Consider the following 23,551-nt stretch of genomic DNA (forward strand, 5'->3'; position numbering starts at 1 on the left):
GACCTCCGGCACTAAATAAACGCTCAACGGAAGCGGACGATGGGAGAGCAGCATTGCACTTCATGTACATTTTTTTTCAAAGTAGGGTAATTCTCCAAACCTGAAGTCTCGGTGCTCTCGTCGACCAGGAATAAATCCACTTCATTCGCTTCAGTACAAACTTTCTTCTTTTTAGGCTTCTAAAGAAATCCTTTCTTTTCTTTGGTTGTGGACTGTTGAAGTCGCTGTCAGTATCTGAACGGTCATCGTTTTCAGCAGAAGCCAATCTAAAAAATAAACAATTTTTTTAAATTCTTTACAAATTTCTAACAGAGAAATATAAAATAGATCAAAGATAAAAAAAGCAATATACCTATTCGCAGGATTACTTTTTTTGAAGGAAAGATAAACCGAAATTAAAAGATCATTGTTTTCTTTTTTATCGATATCATCAATCCACGAAGTTTTAAATTGCGGATTCAACATTGCAGCGATCTTAAGCTCTTCATCATCGAAACATTCGGCAAATCTCTTCTTAACGGAATTTATAAGATTATTGACAACAGACTTGCAGTGCTTCACCTCCGAATTGTGCTTCCATTTTTCCATTTTCTCCAACAAAAGCTTTAAAGTGGGAAGGAGGTAACCGACATTAACTTTAATTGGCTTGCAAAACATCTAATGCTTCCAAAATCGGCCTCATAGCTTTGACATATTCTTTGATAAATCCTTCTTCCGCTGGCCGAAAATAATCAATTTTGAAATGAGTGAAAAGTTTTTTTAAGTCTGCTTTCTTGGTGTTGAGAAAGTGCCTCACTCTTACGAGGGCGTCGAAATAAGAATTCCATCGAGTTTCATTGTTGACAACAAAAAGACCGTCCAAGCTTGCATAAATATTGTCTGCAGCTTTTGAACTTCTATTTTGCTTACTCCAAAGAGCAAGTAGCTTTTTCTCAGTAGAATCCATTAAGTTTTTCAAAGATGCGTCAAGGCCAACAAATATGTCCTTTTTGGCGACTAAACTCAATAAATGACAGGCACATCTTCTATGCTTTGGAAGGCAATAGATTTTGCGAGACGATGCTTTCTTCTTCAAAATGTCCGTCAAGAAAATAAAGTTTACTGCTCCTTCATCTGGTTTTCCACCTTGAACAAGTTGTTCCTTATCCTTTGTGCCGTTGTCAGCGCCAATTTTACGGATACCTGGGACCAAATCTGCATATTCTGCATCATCTAATCCATCTTCCTCACTACTTTCGTGGAATTCGGATTATATGTCGCTCAACATGTCCGTAATAGATTCCTCGTTTAGATAGTCATTAGTTTGTTGACGAAAAACTTGATAGTGGGATAGTGGCCGTGGAAAATATCGGGAGGAGAGTCTTCAAACAAAGAAAACCCAATCCAGTAGAGCAAATCAACGCAGTGGAATTGGCAGTTCTGGGCACCTGGAAAGGAGCCCCACTCGTCAAAATAACAGCCCTGGAAACGGACTACATCGGAGACACTGGACCCTACTCCCACACGGCATTCGCAAGACACTTGTGGTTGGAAGACGAAAAAATGGCTGACGACAGGTTTGAAACCAACAGCCAAGAAAAAGAAGTCGGCATTTTAATCGGAGTCGACCAAATGTTTGAGATCATTCCTAACCAAACGGCTATCCAAAGGTCTGTGCGGTTTTAGAGCATACAACACATAAACGAATTTTATTTTACGAATTCCTCCGAAGATATGGACGTAATGGAAGCCGGCAAGGAGGCCAAAGAATTTTCGCCCGCCCAGCCTAGGCCTATGGAAGAAATTTCCAGTCAGGAGCACAACCATACCTCCAAAAACAAAAAGGAAAAACGGAAAATCGTAACAGAAGAATTGAAGCGGCAAACGGACTTTGACTTATCTCTGTTCTGGAAGCTGGAACACTTCGCCATTTTAGACGATTGTGATGCAGTGGAGTCAGACGTTGCTCTCAGCTCCTTTGGCGACAAAATCACCCGTAAAAAACATGGGCGATACTGCACCCCAATCGCGTGGAAGACGGACCAATGGAGGCTAGAAAAGAATTTCCTGATGGCAAAAAGAAGACTGGAGAGTTTATTGAAAGGACTCAAAAGAACATCAGAGCTTCTATCGGCCTACCACAAGGAAATAGACCAGCTGCGCGCCCAAAACTTCGTAGAGGAGGAAGACCAGAACTACGAAAGACTCCACACTTATCTGCCACACCATCCTGTCATCCGAAAGGACAAAAAGCCCACGAAGATTCGACCGATATTCGATGGGGCGGAAAAATTGATGTATGGCCCAAGCCTCAACGATGTCTTGGAAACCGGCCCGAACCTCAACCCCGATCTGCCAGCCGTCTTAATGTGATTCCGTTTACACAATATTGCATGGGTAGCAGACATCGAAAAAGCCTTTTTAAACATCGCCCTGCATCTGAAGACGCCGAAGCTGTCAGATTTCTGTGGATCACGGAGCCAGAAACTCCATATTCGCCTCTAGTAGCATACAAGTGGAAACAAGTCCCATTTGGGATCAGCTCCAGCCCATTTTTGCTGCGAGTTACCCTAAACAAGTACCTAGACGGCATGGAATCAATCTACTTCACAACAGTAAGACCGTTCAAGGAGAAAATTTATGTTGATGACTACCTTGGAGGCGACGACAACATCTCCACAGCTAAAACCAGGATACAGGAGACAAAATCCATCTTCCAGGATGCAAAACTCAACATGCAAAATTGGGTCAAAATAACCAAACAGTTCGCAAATTTTTCAGTGAAAAGGGGCTCATCAACCCCATAGTGAAAATCTTCACTCAGAAACTGGAAGAAGGTCAGCCTAAGGTCCTAGGGATTCAATGGGATACCGAATCCGACACCTTCCAATTCGATCCCGCACCTATCATCGAAGCTGTGACGGAATTGGGAGAACTAGTGACCAAAAGAAATATTTTAAGAATATCGGCAAGAGTATTCGATACCATCGGGTTCTTAGCACCCACAACGCTCCTGCTGAAAATATTCTACCAGAAACTTTGGGAAGCCGAAATTGACTGGGATGTGCAAGCGCCTTCTGAAATACGGAAGACATGGATAGCAGCCATGACCTGGTTGAACAAGTTTGCCAACTTAAAAATCCCACGTTGGATAGGCTACTCGAAAGAGTCATACAAACTCCAGAAATTCATGTGTTCGGCGACGCATCCGAGGCCGCTTACGAAGCCGTTGCCTACGCAAGGCTCCAAACCAAAAACGGCGACACAGTCATCCATTTTCTTGCTAGCAAGAAAAAAGTGGCGCCTTTCCCAAAGAAAATGGTCAACTCACCTAGATTTGAGCTATTAAGCTCACTTCTGGCGGCACGATTGGGAGAAAAACTCAAAAACTTTCTCCACATCGAATCGTGGCGAACAATATTCTGGGCTGACTCTCTAGTGGCACTTGGCTGGATCCAAGGAGACACCAACAGGTGGAAACCATTCGTCAGGAACCAAGTCGAAGCTATTAAGAAACTTTCTGGCCCAAATTGGTGGCGACACTGTCCAGGCGTCCAAAATCCTGCGGATCTCGCCTCGTGGGGAGCGCCAGCCGTAACGCTGGTACACTCCGAGCTATGATGGAACGGACCATCATGGCTGAAAGAAGACGAAACCAAATGGCCGGAATCAACGCCCGAGGTAGAAAAACCCAGTGTCCATGAAAGAATCGAAGCGGAAGCAAAATCAAAAACCATCATCATGTCGGTAGCTTCCGTGGAGCCAGCCACTCCAGTGGAATGGGATCTGGATCGAATTTCGTGTTGGAATCGACTACTCAGAAGAACTGCTTGGATACTGAGATTCGCCTAAAACCGTCCCACAAACGCCACACAAGTGAAGACTCCAATCAAGACAGGAGACGGAAAACAGATAATGGTAGAACATCTAAAAGTAGAGAAACTGACGAAGGCGGAGCTACTTATTTATAGGCAGCTGCAAAAAGAAGCCTTTCCCAAGACGTTTCAGGATCTGCAAGAAGGGTGGCAACCACCCCATAAGGAGAAAATTGCCGCACTCCGACCCGTGTGGGACGCAAGAGACAAGTTGATTAGAATAACAGGAGGAGTAGAGCTAGCGCTAAGAGACAAGGACATTGAACCCGCCATCTTGCTTCCCGCTCAACATCCAGCAGTCAAATTAATCATCCAAGATCGACATGTCTCGCTAAAACACGCTGGAGTTAAAACCACCCTATCGGATCTAAGAGAACGTTTTTGGATCATCAAAGGACGCCAACAAATTAATCAGTCTGGCACGCCTGCGTCAAGTGCCAACGGCTATCTTCACCACCATTCAGAGAAATAGCTGCACCTCAACCGATTAACCGACTGAAACAAGCGAAAGCCTTCGAAATCACGGGTGTTGATTTCGCAGGGCCGCTGTATTACAAACACCCAATTTCGCGTAAGAAACGCAAGGAAACGGATCCTATATCCTCCACGGATCCCTCGCCAACGGATGGTTCGGCTTTGAAGCCTACGGTAGAGCCTCCAGCGATGGAGCCCGTTGAAGAACCTCCAAGCACAGAACCAACGGAGGAAAACGAAGAAAACCTCCAATTGGGCGAATCCTCAGCCAAAAAGAAAGGCACAATTTAACAGCCGAAGAGCTATGCCTGCCTATTTACTTGTGCTGTAACGAGGGCCGTCCATCAGGAGCTAACAAAAACGATGTCCGCGCGCGACTTCCTCCTCGCATTTCGAAGATTTTCCGCCAGGAGGGGTAGCGTCTCTATCATGTATTCGGACAATGCCCAAACATTTAGATGCGTCTCCAATCATTTGAAAGTCCTAAGATTCGATCCATCGATCCATGACCTTCTGGCAATGCGAAAAACCGAATGGATTTTTTCGGCCAGACTAGCCCCATGGTGGGGAGGGTTTTGGGAGCGCATGGTGCGGACAATGAAGGACTTATTAAAGAGCTCCAATGGTCGTGCTTGTTTGGAATACGACGAGCTAGAGGTAAGTCTTATTGAGACCGAGAGCATGGTGAACGCACGGCCACTTACCTACGTGGCGGAGGGGAGCGACGACCCGCTCCCCATCACCCCGAACCAGTTTCTCAACAATAGGCGTTCGAACTGCACTCCGCCGGAGCCAGCCGTAAACCTCATGGCTCCCGATGCAACCAATTTGAAACTTCTGGAAATGGATCGTCAACGTAGGGAGTATGTCAGCGACATCTGCGAGCGTTTCGTCACGGACTACCTACTCCAAATCGACAAATTCCACTGCAAGGGTGCACCCGGCAGCAAGATCCGGGTAGGAGAAGTTGTCATCATTCACGATGACAACACTAAGCGCCTTATATGGACGGTAAGAGTAGTGGAGGAGTTAATCACTAACAAGGACGGATTAATCCGCTCGGTTATGATCAAGACGTCGAACGGAAACATTATCAACCGCGCCATCCAATCCGTTCACCCCTTGGAGCTACGTGAGGACCAACCGGAAGACGTCGAGGTTCCACCTGCGCCGGAGCCGGAGCCGGAACCAGAAAGGGCACCTCCATCCGTGTCCGCCGCGGATCCGGTCGAGCACTTAGAGTCGTGGACCACGGGCTCTAGTGGGGAGTGTGTTGGGAATACACCGTATTCCCAACATCCGACAACGCGAGCTGGACGACGGACGTGACTTCCACAACGTTTTAATTTATATGATTTGGGTAGCCCTCGCTAGGAGGCCACCATCTTACGATTTATTTTGTGTAGCCCCGCCCCTCGGCCTACCGGCCGGCAAATGTACAGGGCAAGGGGCAGTCAGTTACAATACACACCTCACACAGTCGAGACCACAGCCAGTGCTCCCGTGTTTTCTTCTTTTCATCTTTATATTTTCATCTTTACTAAGGTAAGTTCAGTCACAGACTGAACTAAATCTTACACTGAGTTAAAACGTGTACCTCATCAGTGAACAACGCAGGAGCATCTCAACCATGTAATAGATTCACTGGGTTTAAGGGATGTATTCAATCATAGACAGCTTACACGACACACACACACACAGCTTACTGTGTAAGTAACAGCACTGACAGCACTAACATTTAGTCTGAATCATTACATTGGACTGCCCCTCTGGCCTGCCCCTCTGGCCGGTCATAGACGGGCTTTTGAGTCCTCTGACATCCAGACAGAGTGGCAAAATCCATTGACATCGCAGATTTGCATCTCTTAGCATCCGGCGCTAAGCGACAAAGTACATTGGCGCTATTCATTTTTTCATTTCCCAATTTTTTTTTCTAGCCATAGTTCATCTAGTTTATTTTTATTTTATTATTGTTTGTAAGTGGCTCGTCTCTTTTAGCCGAAGAATTTCGTTTGTTGCCAGAAATTCGTCTGCTACAAGGGGATGAGCAACAAACCATTCACAAATAATAGCTAAATAAAAATAAACCAGATTGAACTGGGGCTAGAAAAAAATTGGAAAATGAAGAAAGGAATAGGGTACCCACTGCTAGGAAGAAAAGGTGGGAAATCTTAATTATAGTTATGAAAACTTATATTTTAACGTGAAGAAGTTGGTTTCTCCATAAGACGCTGCAACCCAATCTGAAAAGTATTAATCTTAACCTGTAACAATAATTACGCTAATACCTGCGATTAAATATTTTTGAAGGTTAAACTTAGGCTTGTTCTATCACTGATTTATTTTAACTGACTTTTGACACAATAATGGCATCTGCTTCTACAGGGGGGGGGGAATTCGAACAACGGCTATTGCTGATATCGGCCACCAAGAAGGCTCTGCTTGGCAGCGCCCCTGGTGGCCTACACGAAGTTTACAATTACAGCATAGTTTACAAGTAAAAAATAATAGGTCGTCTCACGGGCCTTCCAAATTTAGAGACCCTATCTTCTAACAGACTTTGACAATCCGCAACATCCTCCCCGCCAGAATCGCAAGCGTCCTCGCGCGATTCCAAATTCTTCTTACGGAGCAGATTCTTCTTTTTCGTATACGTAGTCTTCTCCACTGTGCCGATTCCAGTATCATCGACGGGCGAATCGGCTTGGAATTCTAATGGATAGACAGTCGGATGCTCCTGGTGGTTTCCTTACCCGAACGTAGTCGTAAAACAACCGCTAGCACCATGCACTCGGTTCCAGGGATAACTCCTGTAACAATGGCCGTCGGCCACGAAACACGTTTGATGTTAGGTTCTTTCAGCAGGACGATTTCACCAACACGCGGAATTCTGGTGCCGTTTCCCTTGCGACAGTGAAATCGCTTAAGATCAGACAGGTATGACTCTTGCCACAGCCTCCACCATGTCAAGGCTTGTTCACTCCTCTGTTTGTCCAGCTCGATGAGGTCGTCACGGCTCAACTTCGTTGAGTCGAGTGACTCTGATGTAGCTCCAGGTTGTCTTCCGGTCAGCAACTTTTGTGGAGACAAAACTTCGTAGGAATGTGCGTCGCCAGACACATAAGTAAGGGGCCACGAATTCACGATAGCTTCAATTTCCACCAGTATGGTGTGAAGTTGGTCGAAACTAACCTTCATTTTCCCCAGCACCTTTCTTAGCAGTTCTTTAACGGAGTGAACCATCCTCTCCCAAAACCCACCCCACAATGGAGCTAGGCTAGGAGAAAACTTCCATTCCATACCCTTACTTGAGAGCCAGTTGGCTAGGGTAGCATCTTCTGTCACTAATTTCGCTGCACAATTAAACGTTGACGCGTTGTCACTGTAAATAATTTTGCAATCTTCTCGACGTGACATCATTCTTCTTAACGGGTACATAAAAGTTTGTGTAGTCAGATCAGTCACAAGCTCTAAGTGCACAGCCCTTGTGACCGCACAAGTAAACAAACACGCATGTACTTTCTTTTCGCCAACACGAGTCTTCTCGATATCGTTCCCATCACTGTCTTTTTTAATAAGAATCACTTCTTCTCGCACATACATTGTGCCGAAGTAGTCGATCCCGATCACTTCAAATGGGTGCGCTTTCTTGGTTCGATCCAATGGCATTGCAGCAGATTCTTCATTAAAGGGACGCGATTGAACTCGTTGGCACTTAACATACTTTTTTATGTCACTTTTAATCCGTTGGCGTGCATGAATGATTCAAAAACGATTTCGTAAGAACGCCAAAGTGTTTTGAACCCCAGTATGCTTCCGTTTAACATGATGATAGTGAATCATCATGTTGACAATCCTCTCGTTTGATGGAAGAAGAGGGGCGGATCGATGAGCAGCTCTTTTAGGGCCGGGCCTACTCTTCCAGTCACTCGGATGAGTTGCTCCTTTGCATCCCAAATAGGCCTTAGTGTATCAATACCGTGAAGCAGTTTACCACGTGGTTTTCCCTTTTGTAGGGACTCGTAGATTTCTGCAAATGCCTTTTTTTTTGAATGAGTTTTAAGATGTAGTTCTCTGCGACGGCGATTTTGTGAACCGATAGACAGGAAACTTCCACTCCCCTGATCATTTTGGTTGCTTCGCCGGGCGACTCCTTCCTAAAAATCCTAAACATCCAGGCGATTGTACGTAAAACTCGCAGATAACTGCTTGCTCTTGATACCAGTACGTCAAACCAATCCGAAGTACTATTAGCTGCAACAATTTGCAGTTTCTGCTTCAATTTTGCTTCGATCTCCATCAATTGCATTACTTCTGATGGGATATCTTGTTGCAGCCATTCCGTGTTTTCCAGTCTCAGCAATGAGGGACCTCCCCACCAGGAGGAAGCCGCAACTAACTTCTTTGCTGTCAAGCTTCTTGATGCGTGGTCTGCTTGATTGTCCTTCCCCGGACAATGTTTCCAGTGATCTGGTTCAAACGTCTTCAGGTTGGCTTCAACTCTGTTTCTGACGAACATCTTCCAACGGTTTGCTTCTCCGCGAATCCATCCAAGGGTTGCCATGGAGTCAGTCCATAAATGCACTTCCCAATTTACTTTGCCAACTGCGTTGACGATTCTTTCAGCTAGAACACTGCCGAGTTCGGCACTAAGTAACTCTACCCATGGTAGAGATACCTCGTTCTTCAGGAGTGGTGCTGCTCTGGTTTTGCAGCAAATTAGCCGAGTGAAGTTTGGATGTCTGGATTTCACGTAAACAACAGCTCCATACGCTTTGGTTGAAGCGTCACAAAAAACATGCAGTTCTTGCGTGTTTTTGCTAGATGCCATAGAAATCAACCTTGGCACTTGTAACTTGTTAATGTATCTTAAATCTTTAACAATTGTTCTGAATTTGTTTTCCGTGTCTTCGGGCACCTTCTCGTCCCATCCAATCTTGACTTGCCACAATTCTTGAAAAAAAAAGCTTAAATTGAAGCGTTACGGGTCCAAATAATCCAAAGGGATCAAAAAATTTTGTTGAAATTTTTGCAAAAGCTCGTTTAGTCAACACTTGAACTTTTGCTGCTGTGTCTACGATAACGTCTGCCTTGAAATAAAAGCAATCCGTGCTAGTATTCCATCTAACTCCAAGTACTTTTTGTGGGTCTAAATTAAGACATGAGTGCGATTTGGCTGAGTCATCGGTTAGGCCTTGTTTTTGTAGATATCTACGCAGCTGTTGGTTGTTTGTCACCCATTTTCTTAAGTCCATCTTTGCGTCAGCAAAAAGTTTCAGCACAATTCCGATTACGGCCATTGCTTCTTCTACTGTAGATGCATTTGACAAGTAGTCATCTACATATAGGGGGCGTAGAATTTGTTTGCTGTTTTCTGATAAGTCACCTTCATAGGACTCCAAATGTTTCTTCAGGACGGTCCTGAGCACTGCCGGGCTGCATGTGAGTCTAAATGGAAGCCTGTTCCATTCATAAAATTGCAGTGATCCTGGGACGTTTTCATCCTCTAGAAAAAACTTTAACGCTTCCGCGTCTTCTTTAAGCAGTTTCACCATTACAAACGCTTGTTTAATGTCAGCTGTCCAGGCAATCGGGTTGAGCCTAAACTGTAACATGATGTCATGAATGTACGGGTTCAGATTCGGTCCTTCTTGTAGGCAATCATTGGCGCTGAAACCCGTTTTCGGTTTTGCTGAACCATTGGAAACTGGCCTGACTCTACTGGTGGTTTTTTCTTTTCTGAAGACCGGATGATGGGGCAGAACCATGTAGATACCGTCGAATGACAGATCCACCTTGAAAATGAACCTAAATTCCTTTAATTTGCCGAACTCGGCTTCGTATGAAGTCTTCATCTCCTGGTCTCTGTCCAATCTTCTTATCAGTGCCTTTGCCTGACCTTCTGCCATGGCTTCATTCTTGCTAAGGTATCTTATGTTTACATTCCATGGGAGTGGTGCTACATAATGACCATCATCATCTTGAGTGATGGACTCTGAATAGGTCTTCCATTGTACTGAAAGTGGCACCTTTTCCAGTGGATCTAGACTCTGTAGTTTCCACCATCTGGCAAAATCAATTTCTTCTTTTTTCGGGTCAGTGTCTCCATGTAAATCTTTGGGTGTTCCTAGTTTAGCTTTTAAGAGAAAGCTGATAGCCGTTGTAGACGATATCGCCACCTTCTCATCTTGCCCTAGTAGTAGCCATCCCAATTTACTTTCTATCGCTCGAATACCTGTATTCGACACGATCTGTTTTGAGCCGAGAACCTTCCAAACTTGATTCGCTCTGATCAAGACGTCTATTTGGCAGGTTCCTGCTTTTACGCTCAGTATTTTGTCGTCGGCCAGTTGGTATCCTTTACTGCAAAGTTCGCTGACAAATTCTGTCTTACTTGACCCAGTAATTTTCCCGATTTCAGGTTCCTCTATTGCTTCCAGATCAATATCTTCCGCCTGTGGGATTGTTCCGCGAAGTCGTAGCCTTCTTACGCTTCTTTCCTTTTCTGGATGGATGTATCCCACTGCTTGCAGCTTCAGATGGATTTTCCCGACCTCTTTTAGTCCTAAAGTCTGTGCTAATTCACTCCTAACAAGGGTTGCATTCGATCCTTGATCGATATAGGCAATAGTTTTATGCCACCCGTTTGGGCCCTCCACTACCACCGTTGCCGTTTGAACGTATACGCCACCAAATAGGCGTGCTTCGATTTAAAGAGGAGCGCCATCTGCTACTTTTAACATTGGAGACGCTGCCACAGTTGCTGTCACCGATTTCGGCTTAACTGAGGGCCAATCGGGGCGCTTTTTTGTCAATCGGGTTTCTCATTTCAGGCCATTGACGCGTGGCTCATGGTGGAAAATTCTTCCTCCCGAATTCAATTGGGGTTTAATCGAGGTACTTAATCAGTGAAGTACCCCGATTGCAATCAATCGTTCCATCAATGCCAAAAACATTATCGATTGACTGTTTCACCCGATCGATCCGATAACAACCCCGATAATAGCTCGTTCTACCCGCTTGCCCCGATTTTTACTCTGAAATCGAAGAACGGTATTTTTTTTAAATTGCGTCGGGGCAACGGGTTTACCTCAAATTTTTCCCCGCACCGCCCCGGTTGAAAAAGTGGCACCTCAATTCAGCCCCGAATGCACTTTATCGGTGCGGGGTGGTTAACTCGATTAGAGCTAATTGGGGCCGATCGCTAAGTTTCATTATTAATTGTCAAAATTTCTTTGTTTCCAAAAGGGAGGAACTTAACCGTGTTCAAATTATTCCCTTGAACGTATTTTTATTTTAAGTCCGGCAGTTAATACGAAAAAAAGGAGTAGTTATCTATTTGCCGGAGGGTTTATTTTTAAATTTATTACAAAAAATGAAAAAAATATGTGTAAGTCGTGAGTTTGTTTGCACAGACTTGCCGTTTAGCTTACGGGAACCAAGCCATTGGAAATTAACTTACAGGAAATAAATATTATTCCGCATTTAATAATATTCAAAGCATGTATACTTATGATAGGCTTTTAATTTCAGATAATAAAAAACTACTTTAAACTTAATATTTCATGCTGAAGTTTAAAATTTAAAAAATATTTAGCATAAATTGTTTAATTGCAATTTATACACTTCAGGTTTAACCTAAGTTCGACATCATCTTGACTTCTTAAAAATCCTGTTGGTGATTTGTTATCGAAAAAACCTCAAGTGTTTTACAACAATTCAATTGTATTGTTCGAAAACCATAATAGAGCAAGGGCAAAGCGCGTGTGTGCTTTTGAGCGGAACGCACAATCCGTTGGGTACGCCACTTGTTGTAATAGGGATTTCGAAGGATTACTCAGGTTGGTTTTTGACACGTCGTAAACTTTACTGGCAGTAACTCTACCCTCTCTTGCCTTGTTTCACTGCTTGCAGCTAGCTTGCCTCCTAGTCAGCAGTTCAATTACATTTCGTTGCTCAACGGTGATGGAATACCGGACAAGTAGATCTTCGCATTTTGTTTGTATTTTCTCAAATCGGAAGACGTGCCCAGCTCTGGTCGAAAAGTGAAGTCAATCTTTCAGGGAGTGGCGTTTTCACTTCAAGAGGAAGACAGTCGGCACTAAACGGTTCCATCAACCTATGCAATCCAACATGGTGGGTCCTTTTTTAAGGTTTTCCAACAATGCGTTAAGTGTCTCGTCTGTGACTGCATCATACATTTTGTCAACGATTGCACCTCTCTTAGCGGTTTTTAAACTTGAAATAGTGGTAGGAAGTTCCTTTTGAAATAAAGATAATTTCACTTGAAATAGAAATAAATAGGAAAATGTGCAATAACCTACAGGATGATTGGTAGGGTTCTTGTTATGCCACCCCTGCAAAGTACTGGTACATGTCTCTTCTGACAGATTTACTATTCCCCATAATACAACACCAACATGTGAACATGATCCACCCAATCTGGAAATAATAATGATAAAAATATTTTTAATTTTGCTATAAGAATTAATTTTAAAGCATAACCTTACCCAGCTTTGCAATCGCAATGTCCACACAAAATCCCTCCTTGCCGTTCCAATGCAACCCAACAATTTAAAGGTGGCTTTGTGTACGCCATAGAGTGTGTTACCTATTGTAAGCATAACATTAGAATGAGGTAAAGAAGAAAGTAATTTACGAAATCTAAATATTTAAACGTACCAAACCTTTTACAACCACGATCCCATTGGAAATTTTTGTGGCACAATAGTCTCTCAGGTAACCATCTACAAATTTAACGTGAGAATCTAAGCTTTTCACACTTTCAATTGGCTTCCCATCCAGTTTACACTCCCGATAGATTAAATAATAGAATAGTTCATTTCGGTCTGTTTTCTTCACTAGAGACTTTAAGTCATCTTTTGTGTTCGTCCAATATTGTCGGGGTATTTTGAATGGGCATTGCTTGAGAGTTATACTAGATAGTTTCTCACAATATTTTAATTGTTCTGGTTGTGGAAGACTTAAACCGTACTCAGACAGATCGAATGTTGAAACATCTATCATGTTGCAAAAGCCTACCACAGTTAAAAATGTAAACACATTAATGTAAATTAAATTTACATTAATACGTGCATGTTTTTTAACGATAAATTTTATATAGAAATGTAGCTTGCTTACTTACCTTTGTAATGATGTAGTTTTAGATAATCAAACTGTTACGCAAATATTTTTTGCGAATATTCTTAGAAGACGGAGTTCCAATCACGTAAGGAATGCTAGGACATAAAACCGCAGAACACACTCAAGATACAAACATGGCGGCCACGTGTTCGTGAATCAGAAGGGAGTACGCGCTTCGCCCTCGCTCTATAATGATATCTGTAGATTGGCACAGTGGAATAATAATCGACTGTGGTGTGGGAGATCCGAGTTCGAATCCCGCTATAGCCTAATGTTTTTCAAGATTAGAGGTCCAATACATGTCATATTTATAGCCACAAGATCTCCATAATTGCTTCATTCTGAGCTGTGTGTTGGTCTAAACTGCCGAGGTTCAAAGCATGGCCCATTGCCTTGTCATGTAGTTTCCGTTGTCCTTTAAAGTCGTCTTGACGTTCTACTCTTGGAAGTTCTGTTATGGCAATATAATGGTCTGCTTTTACCGATCTCGGCTTGTTGTACTTTCCAGTCAAAATATCTATAGCTTTATTATAGCTGTTATCTGTCAGATCCAAGTACGATATCGCACCAGCCGCGTCCTCCGTTAAATGCAACTTCAGTCTGCTGAACTTCTCAATCGGTCTCAGACGGATTCTGGTGTATCAGTGTGCGAAAAATTGCCCACCAATTCTCCCACTTGTAGAGATCCCCATAAAATTTGGTGATTTCTATCCGTGGTAACAGATGCGCGATGTTCATCGGGCTTGAAGATACTTGTAGTTGCATCGCATTCATCGGTGGAGTAACGGTAGTACTTGGAGGTGTATTGCTTCCACTTGGAGCTGCAACTTGAAGTGTGGGGCTTGATTGTTTGATGATTATTTCGTAATTCTTGATTATCCTTTTCATCCTGTCATCGGCTAGCTCAAATGCAGTTTCAGCTATCTGCAATCTGTTTTCAGAAGCTGCGGTTTCATAATTTTTCAAGTCTTTATGAAGTTCTTTCTCCAAAACTTCTATGGTCACCGCCAACGTTGCTTGATTCAACCTCTTGGCAGCCATTTTTGTTGTGGAGTTTCACTGGTGATCTGAAAAATTTGTCTAAATAACAAATATAGTGGGATATCCCAAGGCAATATTGTGTCTGAGAAAGCAACACAAAAATGAATTTAAGAAGAAACAAAAGACTGTATTTTTGCATAATTGCACACCTTTAACGACTTGAAATTAAAATGCAACTGTTAGTTAGGTAACAAATAGGCCAAAACACTTACACTATAAATTAATAGTGGGCTGAAAATTTCCCCAACACGTGATTCCTTACAACACGTGTTGAATCTCACACTCAAAGTCTACACTTTTTTAAATTACCCAATTAATTGGACGATATCGTCAGTCTCAAACGGTTCGAAGGACCCTGAAAAGTATTAATCTTAACCTGTAACAATAGTTACACTAATACCTTCGATTAAATACTTTTGAAGGTTAAACTTAGGTAGGTTCTATCACTGATTTATTTGAACGGACGTTTGACACAATAATGGAGTCTGCTTCTACAGGGGAAAAAATTCGAACAACAGCTATTGCCGAACTCGGCCACCAAGAAGGCTCTGCTTGGCTGCGCCCCTGGCGGCCTACACGAAGTTTACAATTACAGCATAGTTTACAAGTCAAAAATAATAGGCCGTCTCACGGGCCTTCCAAATTTTGAGACCCTATCTTCTGACGGACTTTGACAATCCGCAACAGAAGCAGACCAACTTCGACACAAATGAGATTTTTGCATTTGTGGAGAACGTGCAATGTAGGATGTTTTACTGCTCTATTGACACATGTTGATTTCTTTTTGCTACTATGTACACTCGACTTTAGTTTAGAAAGGCTAATATCACGGTACCGTTTGGATTCGAAATGGAAGTGAATAAGAACATAATCCATGGTCAATGAGGCAATGTATCAGGGTGGTTATTTCAACGAACAGGAATTAAATTAAGTTCACATATTTTTGAAATAACTAGTTCGTAGCTGCCCCTTATGTATATGTGGCGACCGTCTTGAAAATGTCTCCTGATGATCCTCTACACTTTTTGAAACGTCTGGAACATGGCAGGAGTTGCCAATTTCAGCCCACCACGAGTGCTGGACGCCGACATGTTTTCTCAGCTAGTTTGATACTAACGGTCACTGAGCCAAAACTTTGTTTTATTTTCGTAACCTAGATGGCGAAAACCACGCTTTTAAGTTCTATTCCCATTGGCTGCTGGCAATTTACGTCACATGAAAAAAAGCTCCTCCCCTTTGAAACACTAGGACGTCTTCCAATGTAAAGATCTTTTATGGCGTTGAGCAACAGTAGCAACCCTGATAAGAGGTTGCAACCAGTGGCTGGCCAGTGGGCTCGGCCCCGGTTCTCAAAAACCCGGGTTACCCGCGGATCGCCGCCAAAAATAGTCGCCCATGGGCGATAAGGGTAGCATATTTGCCAAAATGGCAAATAGGAAATTGTGTTACCCTCATGAAAACCGGGTAGAATGTGGGCACGAAGTCTCAAGAACCGTTACCCACCGGATCCAATTTTTTTGCCGAGAAAGCCTACCCATTCGCCCAAATACCTACCCATTGGACACGGGGCCGAGCCACAGCAGCCACAGCAGACCAACTTGGACACAAATGAGATTTTTCGCATTTGTAGAGAACGCGCAACCCTGGATGTTTTACTGCTCTATTCGGATGGATAGATGTTTTTCACTCCTTTATTGGGTGGGTAGAGTTGGGACCGTAGCGGCTGTTGCGCTTTGGTACAACACCACTAGGGTGTCAACCCTGACGCACGGCAACGTCCTTGACGCGTCGTATGCCCAATCACCAAGACTTGTCTTTTTTCATGGAAAGCAGTCTGCCGTCTGCTGTCTCAATTAAATTACCTCGAAATTCGAAAGAGACTCATGGCTTGATTAGTTAAAATCGTTTTTTTTTTTTTTTGAGTAAATAGTGTATATTGTGAATAATTGTGGAAAAAATGACTGAAAATTTCAAACTATCGTCCCATTCAAACAGCCTTGACGTTTTGGAAAAGGCGAGATAGGGGAGACCGGACCCATCTTGGACACTGTACCACAGACTACGAAGTAAAAACCGCGTTCCCCTATACCTCTGTTGAAGCTAGGCACCTGCCTACCGCTAGGGGTCAGGCCGTACGGTTTGGGACGAGTTTTAGTCACTTTCCAGTTTCCCTACTGATTGCGTGCTTCACACACACGGAAGACTAGGTAATGTAATGCTCAGAATTTTTGGATTGTACACCATAATTTGATAGAGCCCTTCCCTGTTTCGCATGAATTAATTCAGAATATTCCGTTAAAGTTTGGGTGCGTTTTAAAAATGTTTTCTTTAACCCATTTTCCCTTGAATATTTGATTTTTATACGAAATCATGAAACGCTGTTTCTTATTGTTTCGATTTTAGCACAGGTTACCAGTAGAAATTAACATACTTTAAAAGATAGACTGTGTGTGTATTAATAACCAAAATTTATAAATACCTTTTTTTTCTTTTGATGAACACAACAAAACACAAACAAACAAAAATGTATCCTTAGAAATACACTTTGTAAATAACACCAAGAACTTTCCCACGATGCTTTATGTAGTCAGAATACGCACCAGCGCTTCACGATTTCATATTAAAATTAGATTTCCAAGGAAAAAACGCACCCAAACTTTAACAGAATATTCTGAATGAATTCGTACAAAACAGGGAAGGGCTCTATCAAATTATGGTGTAAAATCCAAAAATTCTGAGCATTACATTACCTGATATCCCGTGTGTATGAAGCCCGCAATCAGTAGGGAAACTGGAAAATGACTAAAACTCGTCCCAAACCGTACGGCCTGACCCCTAGCGGCAGGCAGGAGCCTAGCTTCAGACGATTCCTCTCAGGCTTATGGAATCGTTCTCAGTCTTTACTTCGTAGTCTGTGACTGTACCATGTTGGACCGGTACGGGAAAATTAGTTTTAAAAATTTTAAAAATCAAATTTGTACACCGTATGTTCCCATTTATGAAATCTTCAACTGTAGAAAATTTCATGTATCCTCGACTGTTATTTCACTAGATATTTAGAAGGAAAAAAACACGCGAAAAATCGCAATTTTTTTTTTGTTCTTTTACTGGCGTTGGGCCGATTTTGAGTTATATCGTAAAAAAAATTTTTTTGAATCTGTCATTACACAAATTACTTTCGCACAATATTTTTGAAATAGTTTTTTACATTTCTTTTCTCCATTCTGGGCCGTGTCTAACCTGGAACAGGGGTTTGTCCAATCCCACCCCGGCTCGGCTCAAAAACACAAAAAATTTAATTCGATGTAACTTCTACAATTTTGAAGATACATCGTTGAAAAAAATCAAGGGGATGCAATGACCACAATGGATTGATCCTGAAAAAAAAATTAAATAAAATGGCTTTTTAAAAAATGGAGATATAAGGGGAAAACCAGAACTGTCCAAGATGGGTCCGGTCTCCCCTATATTGAAAAACTCAAACTAGTTCAGTGTGACTGCCCATATATCATCCCAGAAAACTTGTGGAAATATGGTCCAGCTCTTGCAGGTTTCATTCCACCAACCAACAAAGAAGAAATATTCATATTTTTGATCGTGAAGCATAGTCATTTTTTCCACAATTCTTCACAGTAGGGGAGGGTGGGGCTAGTTGGTACAATTTTTTTAATTTCTTCTCTGGTTTCTTTAATTTTTCATATTTTGACACCAAAAATTGTAAAAGAAAGCTCAGATAACCAGCTTTCTTGTGCTATTTTTTAATTTGATCTACGTTGAAGAATTTATATCGAAATCAACGTTCAAAAAGCTAAAAAAAAATTGCCTACATGCCCCACTAACGGGGTAAGTTGGCAGTGGTAGTGGGGTAAGTTGGCCCCATGTATTTCAAATACGGATTTCAGTGAAATGTTGATGTTGTAAACAAACTAGAATAAAATTACAATAAACAAAAATCCCATAGTTATTTTAGAGTGGGAAACTCAGAAATAAGTTGTGATAACTTACATAAAGATTAAATAGCCTTAAATGCAAAAATAAAAAATAATGTACATAATTCAGGCAAACATTTCACAGGTGAACATCGTATAAAGTGAAACACCTAAAATGTGCCAAATTTTGGCCTCTAATGCATACCACTGTTCACCATAAGTCATATCTAGCAAAAATTCGACTTACAATTCCCTGACATTTGGACAGGCCATGTACTATACATATGCATGTATAATGCCTATGCCAACATGCCCCATCTTGCAATGTATCAACTTGCCCCCAACCCGGGGTTTATTCAAATACAAATTTTTATTACTCCTTTATAATTGATTAAAACAAATCCATTGTTACAGTTCAATAGAGGACACAATTTTCTATAAAACTAATATTTTTTAAAAATTATATGCATACCAAGAAAAGATAAAATTGATGAATACCAAGCACGCAACTATTGTGGATTTGACGCAAAAAATTTCGTTATTTTCTATTTCCTAAACTATTTGAGATAAATTTATAAAACTTTTCACAAATGTGCGCACAATAAACATCTTTGACTATGAATTATTTCAATAAAACCTCTTTCACACAATTCTTCTAAATTAGGAATTGCAAACTTGCCCTCCTGCCAACTAGCCCCACTCTCCCCTATACACAATTGGCTCACAAAAAACACGTTTTTAACTAATCAAGGCATGAGTCTCTTTCGAATTTCGAGGTAATTCAATTGAGACAGCAGACGGTGGTCTGCTTTCCATGAAAAAAGAAAAGACTTGGGGATTGGGCATACGACGCGTCAAGGACTTTGCCGTGCGTCAGGGTTGACACCCTAGTGGTATTGTACCAAAGCGCAACAGCCGCTTCGGTCCCAACTTTACCCACCCGATAAAGGAGTGAAAAACATCTATACCCCCCTTTCACCCGAAGAAATCCATAAGTTCGGGGGCTGCTGGACGTCCAGCGTTCCATCCTCGTTGCAAAAACGCATGCAGCTGCTTATTAACCATGCACTAATCGGCATTTCCCTGAAGGTTTCGGCTGAAATTGATATTAGGCTACAGGCTGAGCGCACACTTGTTATTGACGTAGCCTAATACTGATCGATATCCTGGAAAAACTAGACTATTAAAACACCTTTCATCAATCTTTTTATTTTATGGTTGTTCAATAACTTTGAAAATGCAATTTTTCTATTTGTATTCGTCGTGTTAATGGGGACATGGAATTTTGGTTGCTTTTACCTGAATCGGGCTGTTTCGACGCAAATTTTTTTCGATGGGATTCGCTGATTGTCCTAAATGTGCCCTTTCTACTTTATGGAATTAAGAAATAAATCAGTTTCTAAAATTTGTTTTGCATTGCTCTCCTCTCCACAAGCATTTTGGAGAAACATGATGATCAAGCGCGAAGAATTTTCTGGCTTGTTATTGACACTTAGGGAAATTCAAATGCCGACCATTTATTCATTGCAAAGCGTCGGTCTCTAGGAAGAGAAATAGCCTGAATTGTCCAAAAGAAACAATATGGTTGAATTACGATAATAAAAAAAATTACATTCGATAAAGTGGTGTTTCAAACTTCAAGCACGATATAATAGGAAAGGTACACTCTCGGCTATCCCCAAGACCGGCGGGTGTTCAGTAAAGGGTCCCAAGATTCCCCGCCAGGTTCGCTAGTATAGGAGGCCCCTCGCCTCTCGGGGGTATAGTAAAAATTGGGGTTTTTCGTTCGTTATCTATAAAATTACCAATCAATGTGTCCAGAAATTGATTTCATTTAAGCTTAATTTAATTCCCTATCCTTAAATACCTAATTCATCTAGATTAGGCAATTATTTATATGTTAAATTTATGATTGAAATTCAAAATTTTTTGAAATTTGCGCCTTTCGTAACATTGCCTATTTCATTATATTAAACACGCTTGTCTTCTCTCTAGTGCAGAATTCATTAGAAATAGAATTCGTCAATATTTATTAAATATATCCATTTTTAACAAAGGTGTAAAAGTTGCTGCACTAGAGAGAAGACAAACGTGTTTAATATAATGAAATAGGCAATGTTGCGAAAGGCGCAAATTTCAAAAAATTTTGAATTTCAATCACAAATTTAACATATAAATAATTGCCTAATCTAGATGAATTAGGTATTTAAGGATAGGGAATTAAATTAAGCTTAAATGAAATCAATTTCTGGACACATTGATTGGTAATTTTACAGATAACGAACGAAAAACCCCAATTTTTACTATACCCCGAGAGGCGAGGGGCCTCCTATACTAGCGAACCTGGCGGGGAATCTTGGGACCCTTTACTGAACACCCGCCGTTTCTTCCAAGAGACTGGGATAGCGCGAGAGTGTACCTTTCCTATTATATCGTGCTTCAAGTCTACAAATCGAGAATGGGAACGTTGTTTTCTTAGGTTGGATAATTGCCCATTTCAATCCAGCATCGCAGTGTATATGCGAAATATCCTATTAAAATAAAGAATACGTCAAAACAAATTTGTTTAATGCTTTTGGTTTATTTTTAATCTTTGAACAACGAAGCAGAATAGTGAAAATGTTCCAGGAGGCTGTTTAGCGCTCCAAGTCTGTTAGTTAGGATATTCGAGTGGAAAAGCAATACATGCAATATGAGTTAGCTGTAGTTTTTTTGCGAGAAATATATGAAGTGAAGCAGTTATATTGTTCTTGAGGTGACAGCGTGGAAAACTGAAACTTCTCTAATGTTAATATCGATTGCAGACGATGGCAACAGTCATCTGTGACCGACAGCGGCTGTTTGGTTCAGAGCCATGTATCTACACTCGCTCGAACCTCTACGTTTATTCTTGTGCTGTTTTGCGTGATGACTCAGTGACGTGAGCTGTTATTTTTTGTAATCTTCTACTGCGGTGTTGGTGACGGCGTTCAGTCATAAAAAATACTTTTTCGCCAAGAAAAGCTAAAAAGGATAGGCACAATCCAATTAAAAGGACGAGGAAAGCACCAGTCAAGTTCTTGAGCGATAGAGGTGGATGTTTGTTCTTGGGCATCGAGTATCCACTTTTAATGTTTTCGATGCATTGACCAGGCATTGGCCGGAACCATATATCCCAGTAGTCGATTAAGCCAGTTTGATGGAGCTCCAATAGGCTTTTGATTCAACCAGCATTTAAAAACAGCAGAGATCTGAAGACATCAAAAGAAATTTCAGCTTTTTAATTTGCTTACCCTTGGCTAATAGTTTTGGTGAAGGGACTGCCTTTGGGAAGGGCAAAGGTCGTAATGATGCTGATGAAACCATCCCTAGCCAATTGCAAATTACATTTCTTTGTACTCTGAAAATCTTCTATGATTGCGTCTAGGTGATAGATATTCGCCTAAAAAACGTTCGAATCATGATTGTTCTTTTTTATGAGATGATGTAAAACGAAAAAGATGGGAAGATTCATTTACGTCAATGAAAACTTTTCTTGATCCGGGGTTAACCAGTCGGATACAGTCTGCTACCAGCGTACATCGGGAATGGGGGAACGAGTTGACCCTATCACGCAGTTTTGAATATAGACCTGTAGCGTTCGAATTCTGTTTGAAAGTTGAATGGTAACAATTAACTAAAAAGTATAAATCATCAATTATTAAAGTGGTGTTTGAACGTTCCGAAATCAAAGTGTCGATTGTCCCCGCTTTTTTTACAAGTAGAACGATGTCAGAACTTTCAGCAATGTCGTAAACGGAGTTGATTAGCGGTTGATTCACTGGAGCCACAACGTAAGTGAAGAGCGTCGAGTTGTAGCCTTGGACGAAAATAAAAGCCGCCAAGGTCCATACGCCGGCTACGAGGCGAAATGATAAACGTCTCGAAGTGCAAGGACCGCCTTACGAGATAATCGACCACTTACTAAAGGCTTACGAAAACCGCTAGTTTTTTTGTACGTCATACTTTGTGACAGCAAATTGCCCAGTACGTAGAGGTACTGGCTTCCTGGCTGTCCGTGTCCTCTAGTAGAATCAGCATTTTTTCCGTTGTTTGATGTCGAATCCCTTTCCAAACCGTCTCGGTCATCCAGATGACGTTGAATCAAAAACAGAATGACGATGACAATAACCGAGGAAATTCCAAGGCCAATCCATACCTATATTCGGAAAGAGGTTTCGTCATTTATGATGTTGATTTGTTGTCCTTGTCAGATCCCTTTCTAAAATACGGATTTTTACCGGCCATTGAAAAGGTTTGATAACTGCGTCTATATTAGCGGCCTCGTCGTGAACAGGAATAAGAAAAGAAAAGTAGTCATAATTCCAAGGCAGCGTCATGTCGACAACCTGCAGACGCCGAAATGTTGGCTGTACATCTTGCAGTAGCAAATCACATTGCTAATTTTTTAAAAATGATGCAACAGTAAAAGGACGATCAACGAAATCTTATGCGTCTACGAAAGAGAACTCAACTTCATCCCACAAGTAGCTGAAAAGTCCTTTCCCCTTTTCTGGGGGCTCCAAACGGTTTTCGGCTACTCTGACCATCTCGTACCTGATCATAAGAAAAGATATAATCATCAGGTTCAAGCTTATACTTAGAAGCTAGTTCTTTTATCCTTTACGTGAAATTAAAACGAGCTGCCAGGTATTCGAGCACCACGCCTCCTTTAAGTGGGCCTGACAATCCTTTTGGATTACCACTCCAGCGCGGCTTGGAAAAAGATGAAAATAAATAGAACTACCGGGTTAACCAAGGTTTATTTAAAAACTAAACTAGTATATATCAGGCAAACAAATTATGACACACGTATTACCCAGATGGTTCGGAGATGTTTACCATTGAGCGGATTCAACGTCAATGCTAACGTATTTAGTGCATTGAACCAAATCATAAGAGCTAGGAAAAGCACAGCTAAACAAGACATGACGGAGAACGTGTATGTCTGGTACTCGAGAAAGTTCTGGCACATCTTGTGGTTCTGTGGTGCTAGTTTAAGTACCCGAGATCAAACCTAGCCCTTTGCACTGAATTCTGATTTCACAGACACCGCATTATAGTGCTTAGCAACCTGAATCCAACAAATTT

The 23,551-nt window shown here is 41.7% G+C and overlaps 3 protein-coding genes across 3 annotated transcripts; 1 reads left to right on the forward strand and 2 right to left on the reverse strand.

The window, feature by feature from the left end:
* The first annotated feature begins 4,757 nt into the window (after positions 1-4,757).
* Positions 4,758-5,657, forward strand: LOC116930558. The gene has a single exon (XM_032937935.2). The coding sequence runs from the start codon at positions 4,758-4,760 to the stop codon at positions 5,655-5,657; it is 900 nt and encodes a 299-aa protein (XP_032793826.1).
* A 6,683-nt stretch (positions 5,658-12,340) lies between these two features.
* On the reverse strand, positions 12,341-13,552 carry LOC116931286. The gene is made up of 4 exons (XM_045178803.1): positions 13,011-13,552; positions 12,839-12,939; positions 12,653-12,770; positions 12,341-12,589 (listed from the first exon to the last, which is right to left on the reverse strand). Exons 1-4 carry the CDS (start codon positions 13,353-13,355, stop codon positions 12,443-12,445), a joined length of 711 nt encoding a protein of 236 aa, XP_045034738.1. The 5' UTR covers positions 13,356-13,552; the 3' UTR covers positions 12,341-12,442.
* Positions 13,553-21,007: 7,455 nt separating this feature from the next.
* On the reverse strand, positions 21,008-23,532 carry LOC123475794 (glutamate [NMDA] receptor subunit 1-like). The gene is made up of 9 exons (XM_045178839.1): positions 23,280-23,532; positions 23,088-23,176; positions 22,936-23,017; positions 22,702-22,860; positions 22,427-22,619; positions 22,144-22,361; positions 21,940-22,068; positions 21,715-21,863; positions 21,008-21,636 (listed from the first exon to the last, which is right to left on the reverse strand). The coding sequence occupies exons 1-9, from the start codon at positions 23,433-23,435 to the stop codon at positions 21,327-21,329; spliced, it is 1,485 nt and encodes a 494-aa protein (XP_045034774.1). The 5' UTR covers positions 23,436-23,532; the 3' UTR covers positions 21,008-21,326.
* Between the last annotated feature and the right edge of the window lie 19 nt (positions 23,533-23,551).

Source organism: Daphnia magna, linkage group LG9 (assembly GCF_020631705.1).
Source record: "Daphnia magna isolate NIES linkage group LG9, ASM2063170v1.1, whole genome shotgun sequence".
In the NCBI taxonomy this organism is placed as follows: Eukaryota; Metazoa; Arthropoda; class Branchiopoda; order Diplostraca; family Daphniidae; genus Daphnia; species Daphnia magna.

Excerpts from the sequence above, each read along its gene's own strand:
- LOC116930558 (XM_032937935.2), top strand. The coding sequence starts at position 4,758 with ATGTATTCGGACAATGCCCAAACATTTAGATGCGTCTCCAATCATTTG.
- LOC116931286 (XM_045178803.1), bottom strand. The coding sequence starts at position 13,355 with ATGATAGATGTTTCAACATTCGATCTGTCTGAGTACGGTTTAAGTCTT. Across the intron at positions 12,771-12,838 it reads CATTGCGATTGCAAAGCTGG|ATTGGGTGGATCATGTTCAC; the intron begins GTAAGGTTATGC and ends TATTATTTCCAG. Across the intron at positions 12,590-12,652 it reads AGAACCCTACCAATCATCCT|GAACTTCCTACCACTATTTC; the intron begins GTAGGTTATTGC and ends TTATTTCAAAAG.
- LOC123475794 (XM_045178839.1), bottom strand. The coding sequence starts at position 23,435 with ATGTGCCAGAACTTTCTCGAGTACCAGACATACACGTTCTCCGTCATG. Across the intron at positions 23,018-23,087 it reads GCAGCTCGTTTTAATTTCAC|GTACGAGATGGTCAGAGTAG; the intron begins GTAAAGGATAAA and ends TCTTATGATCAG. Across the intron at positions 22,069-22,143 it reads CAATCGACACTTTGATTTCG|AATTCGAACGCTACAGGTCT; the intron begins GAACGTTCAAAC and ends ACTTTCAAACAG.